This window comes from Vigna unguiculata, chromosome 10, assembly GCF_004118075.2.
Source record: "Vigna unguiculata cultivar IT97K-499-35 chromosome 10, ASM411807v1, whole genome shotgun sequence".
Classification (NCBI taxonomy): domain Eukaryota; kingdom Viridiplantae; phylum Streptophyta; class Magnoliopsida; order Fabales; family Fabaceae; genus Vigna; species Vigna unguiculata.
In genome coordinates this window covers 10705615-10713474 of record NC_040288.1, presented here as the reverse complement: position 1 = coordinate 10713474, position 7860 = coordinate 10705615, and the positions used below count along the sequence as shown (strand labels likewise).

The window sequence follows — 7860 nt, the reverse complement described above, 5'->3', positions numbered from 1 at the left end:
TTACTTGTAACATTTGTTAATAAAATAATCATCTCAGGACATTGCTGGACCTCAGTTTGTTCCCCCCGTTTGAAGACAGACAATATTTAATTTGTTCTAATAAATGCATAGGTTCTAAGTGACTAAAAACATTGGTGGACCTTGTTGAAATTTAACATGCGACCCAATAAAAAATAAGCTGTAATCCATGATAGAGTTTTTAGACAAATTACTTGTAGCATATTTTAATAAAATAATTATCCCAGGGCATTGCTGGACCCCAGTTTGTTCCCCCCTTTGAAGACAACCAATATTTAATTTGTTTGAATAAATGCATAGGTTATAAGTCACTAAAAACATTGGTGGACCTTGCTGAAATTTAACATGCGACCCAATCAAATGTAAGCTGTAACCCAGAATAAAGTTTTCGGACAAATTAATTGTAACATATTTTAATGAAATAATTATCTCAGGGCATTGCTGGACCCGAGTTTGTTCCCCCCTTTGAAGACAGACAATATTTAATTTGTTTTAATAAATGCATAGGTTATAAATGACTAAAAACATTGGTGGACCTTGTTGAAATTTAACATGCGACCCAATCAAATGTAAGCTGTAACCCAAGATATAGTTTTTGGACAAATTAATTGTAACTCATGCCCTGGGGTAATTATTTTATTAAAATATGTTACAATTAATTTGTCCAAAAACTTTATCCTGGGTTACAGCTTACATTTGATTGGGTCGCATGTTAAATTTCAGCAAGGTCCACCAATGTTTTTAGTGACTTATAACCTATGCATTTATTAAAACAAATTAAATATTTTCTGTCTTCAAAAGGGGGAACAAACTGGGGTCTAGCAATGCCCTGGGATAATTATTTCATTAAAATATGCTACAAGTAATTTGTCTAAAAACTCTATCATGGATTACAACTTATTTTTGATTGGGTCGCATGTTAAATTTCAACAAGGTCCATTAATGTTTTTAGTCACTTAGAACCTATGCATTTATTAGAACAAATTAAATATTGTCTGTCTTCAAACGGGGGAACAAACTGGGGTCCAGCAATGCCCTGGAATGATTATTTTATTAACAAATGTTACAAGTAATTTGTCTAAAAACTATGTGTTAGATTACATTTTATATGTGTTTGGGTAGCATGTTAGATGTCAGTACGGGTCAGCCAGCAATTCCGACAATTAAAATTAATACTTGGTCGACCAGAGGTGTGTGTGTGTGTGTGTGTGTGCGGGATGATGGTTGTGGGGCGGCGGTTTCGGGAAGAGGTCGACCAGAGGAAGGGTTCTGTGGTGCGGGAAGGATTTTGTGGGGCGGCGGTTGCGGGAAGAAGGTGACCAGAGGTGTGTGTGTGTGTGCGGGAAGGGTTCTGTGCGCTTTCGATTGAGTGTTCTGTGATGAGTGGCGAGTGACAGGGGAGGGTTTGTGGGCACTTTAGAAAAACTAGAGAAGCGGTGGAGGAGAGGCATTTTTGAAAACAAAAAAAATTTGCGCGGACTGGTGTGTGAGGAGTGAGCAAGTGGATGTGACTACAACGGGGAAATAAGCTTGATCAGTTTCATTTCATTTTTCAATTATAAAAAAAAAATTAAATCAAATTGTTAGGTGGTAAAGAAAGTGGTATTTTTGGATGTTAAAGTATCATTTCTCCGGAAGAGAACAAATGACACCACTCAGTTTTTTTTAAGTCAACTACTTTTTTCTTCTACTTCTCCATATAACACACCAACTCTTCACTGTAATTATTAACATAAAGTTAACACATTCAAACAGTCTTCTCTATGGGCAACCACGTCGTAAAAGGGTGCCTCTGCTCCGCCGGCGCCGGAGATATCTCCCGCCGGTACCACCATAGCAATGCCAACCCCTTCGGAAACTCAATATGTTACGTTCGACCGCCGGACCTTTTCTCCACCGATAACGTCACTACGATCACAACCTTCCGATCAGTTTCCGGCGCTTCCGTCAGCGCTAACTCCTCCACCCCGCCTTCCACCACCTTCGATTCTCTCCACCACAGCGCAACCAATTCCCCCGTCGTGTTGGACTCCTCGGCGTCGTTTGAGAGCTCCCCATCGTTCACGTCGATGCCTCTGCAGCAACAACACGCTTCGTGTCGTGATGGATCCTTTGGGGGAAGCTGCAACCCCGTTTGGTGCAGCCCAATGGAGAGAGGGTTCTCTTCGGGCCCCGTGGTGCTTGGCGCTTTGATGAATGAAAGAGATTTGAAGAAGAAGCTGCGGAGAAGATTCTCTCATGACAATGGGTTTGCGTTTGAGGACAAAAGTAAGAAGCAAAGCGTGAGGAAGATTCTCAAGAGGGTGATTTCTGGGTCCTTTGTTAAAAGGGTGGTTTCCATTGGAGGGTACAAGAAAAAGAAAGAAAATGACATTGTTAAAGTTGACGGCGATGATGACGGTGGTGGTGGTGACGATGATAAGAATTCTGATGATCATCCTTCTTTAGATGATAATGATGATGATCATCATCATCCTTATTTGAGTGATGATAACGAGAAGTTTAACGTTGTTGGAAGTTGTTGCAGTGACTTTAAAAATCAAGACTTTATGGCGTCGGTTACGGTTGCAGACCGTGAATTGATGGGATGTGAGAATCTAGAATGGGCTGAAGGGAGAGCAGGTGAGGATCGTGTGCATATTGTGATTTCTGAGGAGCATGGGTGGGTTTTTGTAGGAATTTATGATGGGTTCAATGGTCCTGATGCTACTGATTATCTTCTTGATAATCTTTTCCATTCTGTGCATGATGAGCTCAAGGGCATGCTATGTGGCGACACGTCGGAGAAAGTGTTGTTAGGTTTGGTTAATGGTAGTGGTAGGTCCTCCAAAATAAGGAACACAGTGGTCAAAGGTTGTTGTTCTTCGATGTTGGATAACTGGGATTCTTTGAATTGTTGGAAGAAATTGGAGTTAAGCGTGAAAGGGGCATCAAGTTTTGGGCATTCAGATGCGTTGGTTGGTCTTTCTGAGGCGTTGAGGAAGACGGAGGATGCGTTTCTGAAGAAAGTTGATGAAGTGATTGGTAATAATCCTGTGTTGACTATGATGGGGTCTTGTGTTTTGGTGATGCTGATGAAGGGAGAAGATGTTTACTTGATGAATGTGGGAGACAGTCGTGCAATATTGGCTGATCACAGTGTTAATTCTCTTCAGCTCACCATGGAGCACAGTACCCTTGTCAAAGAGGTATACGTATATGTGTATGTTAGAACTGGTTTTCTTGACGAGAAGGTTATTTTCAACATAAAACTTTAAGACTTGAATGTGACATATCAGTTGTTAAATTTGTGAAATATAACACATTTACAGAAGATTAAGACATGATTTCCTAATCAACTTCTGGTATTTAGAGGAGACAAATTTATGAACATAGGCTTCTGGTTTGTGTCACTTAATTGTGTTATATGACACATTTACCAAATCTCAGGAGGTTGACAGAATCATGAAGGAGCACCCAGATGACCCTTGTGCAATTACTAAAGGAAGGGTGAAAGGTTACTTAAATGTTACAAGAGCTTTTGGTGCTGGCTTCCTGAAGGAGGTATAATCTATGGTATTTATTTAAAGAGTACTAATAGATTCACAACAAATATATAAATTTGAAAGTTTTATTATATTTATATGCATTTTGCAGCCTAAACAGAATAATGCAGTATTAGAGAGTCTGAAAGTTAACTACATAGGGGAATCCCCATACATCGTATGTTCTCCTTCACTTTACCACCACAGGCTGAGGCCAAGTGACAGATTCTTGATATTGTGTTCTGATGGACTCCAACAATACTTCACAAACGAAGAAGCAGTTGCCATAGTGGACTCGTTCATCACTTCCTCTCCAGATACAGATCCTGCACAACTCCTTATAAATGAAGCACTATTTCGGGCAGCCAAAAAAGCTGGTAAAATCTCTTCTGCATGTTTCATTCAGTTTAATTTGATAAAAAAAGTTAAATATGTTTTAAGCACTTAAAATTTAGAAACAAAAATTAAAATTTATTCATATTTCAAACTTTAACAAATGGATATAATTATTTTAATTCAGATATGTTAATTTTTTTTAGATATTAAATGATTTTTTATGTTGACATTTGAGTTGGAATGTGTCAAATGTCAACCTATAACACTTAAAAAAAATTAACATTGTTCAATTTATAAAATTATACTAATTCATTTTTAAAATTTATAAATCAAAATGTATCAAAATTTGAGATGTAGACTAATTTCAATTTTGAATATAAATCTAAGCACTAAAAACATAGTTGAAAAAGAAATTCATGATACCTTCTCACTTATAATTTTTTTTATAATACTATAAAATTGTATTTCGTTTTTAAATTAAATTATAAATATTTTTTCCATTCACTTTATAAGAATAATGTAAAATATTTTCCCCGTGAATGTTATGCTATAATTCACTTTAAAATTCTAAATTCTAAGAAAATCCCCGTATATAATATTCTGGAAAGAAATATCTTACATGCCTTTCATAAAATGTGAAAATTAAATTTTCATAAAATATTAAAAATAAATATTTTATTTTTTAATTTAATGATAAAATACAAATTTTTATAATAATTGAATGATTAAGTCAAAAACATCTTAGTAATTGTTTTTACATGGTCTTTTGCAGGTATGGACTTCCATGAATTGCTGAATATCCCACACGGGGAACGACGTCTTTATCATGATGACATTTCTATAGTAATAATCTCCTTCAAGGGAAAAATATGGCGTTCATCACTTTAAATTTATACATATACCAACTAATTTTTCCCATAGATGCTAACAATAACTTTGGGGAACTTTGTTTGCTTTTATTTTTAATCTCCCCATTTTGTTAACACTTTTTTTTTTAAAGTCGAAGCTTGTAAGCTATTAAAGAAGTTTTCGTGAGTCGTTATATAATTTAATTATATGTATGAGAAGGTAAACTGTTCCTGAAATATTCTTTTGACTTTGCTAGTTGTGGATAACATGAATATAAGCACTCCCAATAAGTTTCTGAATTCTTTTAAAAGCAATTTTGTTTGAGAAAGAAAAACAAGAGAAATATGATGATTGGTGTGTGAAGATGGAGACAATTCCTTTTTTCAAGAAGTTGATGAAATTCTGAAGTATGGTTTCAAAGAATCACCCAAGAATGTTGAAGAAGAGGTAAAAAAGTAATTTAAGGTGAAGAAGAAATGGGTCTACAAAGCTCGGGTACTCTAACATCAACGTGTTGCTGCCACTTTTTTCAAAAAATTTCAAACGTTGTAACAACAAAGGAAGCATAGGATATCTTGTAACAACATTGTTGAGAAAGTTTTGCAGACCTTGACCCCTCAATTCGATCATATTCTGGTTGGTATTGAGGTATCTAAAGATTTAGAAGCAATGTCAATTGAGGAATTGTCGAATTCCTTAGAGGCTCATGAGCAACGGCTAGTTAAAAGAAAGAATAATGAGAAAGTCACTGAGCATGCATTGCAAGCCAAAGTTGGTCAAAGTACTAGAGGGTGAAACGACCGGAACAAGTGTGGTAGAGGAAGGTCTAGAGGAGGGAGAAATGGGAACAAAAATACAGTAGACTCAACCTCCAAAGATTGTTCCTATAGTAGTGGAGGCAATGAGTAGAAAGTAGGCATCATAAGAAATTCATATAGAGTTTTTTTTTTTTTTTTGTTAGTGTTGAGTTTTTTTTTTCCTTCAATGATTTAGTTTGTTTTAGTTGCATCAATAATCTTAAATTTGTAACATTTGATTGGGTTTTTTTCTTGCAACCAATTTAGAGTGTGCTTCTAGGTTAAGTACACAGTTATAGTGTCCATGTTTCACTAATATCATTGACTTGTTGCTTTAAAGTCATACTATCGCTTAAGAAATCTGCATGCTTTGTCAAGTGATAATCCTTCAATCAATCCTTGCTTTATTTGATCTAACTCATTTGAGCGAATAAAATTTTTTCAACCAACCTTTATCTTTTCTTGAGTGAATGTCTTGTATGGTATTGGCCTATCTAGATTCCATCACTCAAACAACTTCAATTTTTGCTCAAGTGAACATCTAAGTTCATTTAATCTTGTTAAATAAAACAAAAAAAAAAAATAGTGAAATTACAATAAAGAGAATTTATACAAAGTTTAATCAAAACTTACTAAAGGATAAGTGTAGATAAGTTACTATAAGAAAATTCTTAAATAATGATAAATTTTAATGACAAAAACTATTAGAAGTGGGTTTTTAAGCCTAACTCAACCCCACAAAATCGGCTTATAAGGTGAGGATTGCATCCATTTATAATGGGTGGAACAGAATGTCCAAGAAAGTTCGCTAGGATAGGCTCTAACTTGACTCTGATAGCATGTTAGAAGTGAGTTTTTAAGTCTAACTCAACCCCACAAAACTGGCTTGTAAGGTGAGGATTGCATCCACATATATATTGTGAATTGACCTTATTTATAGTTGATGTAGGACTTCCAACAAAAACTATGTTTAGAGACCAATTTCTTAATTAGAGACTTAGATATCAATTTCTTTAATAGTCAAAACCTTATGTTAGTACCTAATTTATATACTAATTCATAATAAAAACTATTTTACTTACAAATATAGAAACCAATTCTAATTTTGTATTTATAATAGAAACAATTTTAATTATCAATAATTTTTAATTTACAAATTGATAACTAAATTGGTTACTATAGTGATTAATTATTTTTAGCCACTAAAATTAATCATTATTTAGAATTTTTAACTTTCTAAATAATTATTATATTTAGTATAAAAATGTTTATATATTTAGCATTAAAATACACCAAACTTAAAACAAATCTTTTATCTCTTTTCTCAATTACTTAGAAAAGCACATAATTTAAGACATTAAATCAAATCCGCAACCAAAGTGATTATTTTTCTTTATCTACTTTTATTGTCCCTGACGATTATGAAAATGACTTCGCATTTAACTAAACTTCCTCGTTCTACAAAGTTCATCTAGGAGTTTAATACCAAGTTTAAACTATCTTAAGAGGGCCAGGAATTGGTTTGCTACTAATTATTTAAAGGGTCAACTTTATTATTTCTTATTTTCGTTAAATCTTACATTAGTTCTCCTAAAATACGTGGACCCTACATACTTTTTATTAAAAATAATTTAGAAAAATTGATATGAAACTACTGTGGGACTACATATAGCTATCTCCTAACAGTTAAAAGTCATAATCAAGCTGTTAAAGGAGTAGGAACTAGATTAAAATATAAGATAAAAAATAGTAATTTTTATTACAAAATCTAAAAGTATAGATTGGGATTTAAATAAACTATTCGGAATTGACTTTGAAGGCCATACTTTTAAGTCATAAAAAGTAAACCATTCTCACATTTTCTAACTACTTAATTGGCTAATGATATCAGCAAAATGTACATACAAATTACGTTGACTATTGAAGAAGCAAGATAAAAAAAAATAATAATCTTTTGAATACATTTTCGATCAAGACTTCGTCAATTTATCCCAAATCATATATTAATCTTAATCGTAATAATGGATTATTAATCCGATAAATTTTCGTAAATATTTATTAATGCTTTAAATTTAACTACATTCGAATCCTTAGAGTGGTTATAGAGATTAGAGAACGCAAATAATTAGGAAATTCTATATAATAAAGTTGGATGTACGCACACAGATACATCCAAATTAACTAGTGGTTAATAGTGGTTTAGGTTATCAAAGATCCAAAGAGCAGTTAACTACTCTGTCAATTATACAGGCTTTGTTTTTGTTTTTCATGTGATATCATGGAAGTTTCACATGGTGGAATTGGTACAAGTAGGTTCTTGTTTTATCTGTCTAGCA

General features: G+C 33.7%; 1 protein-coding gene across 1 annotated transcript; it reads left to right on the top strand.

Moving 5' to 3' along the window:
• The first annotated feature begins 1699 nt into the window (after positions 1-1699).
• Positions 1700-4963, top strand: LOC114166495 (probable protein phosphatase 2C 4). Its single transcript, XM_028051235.1, has 4 exons — positions 1700-3206; positions 3448-3561; positions 3655-3919; positions 4651-4963. Exons 1-4 carry the CDS (start codon positions 1782-1784, stop codon positions 4764-4766), a joined length of 1920 nt encoding a protein of 639 aa, XP_027907036.1. The 5' UTR covers positions 1700-1781; the 3' UTR covers positions 4767-4963.
• The last annotated feature ends 2897 nt before the right edge of the window (positions 4964-7860 follow it).

Coding starts and splice junctions, on each gene's coding strand:
- LOC114166495 (XM_028051235.1), top strand. CDS start 1,782: ATGGGCAACCACGTCGTAAAAGGGTGCCTCTGCTCCGCCGGCGCCGGA. Junction 3,562..3,654: donor GTGCTGGCTTCCTGAAGGAG/GTATAATCTATG, acceptor TGCATTTTGCAG/CCTAAACAGAATAATGCAGT. Junction 3,920..4,650: donor TCGGGCAGCCAAAAAAGCTG/GTAAAATCTCTT, acceptor GGTCTTTTGCAG/GTATGGACTTCCATGAATTG.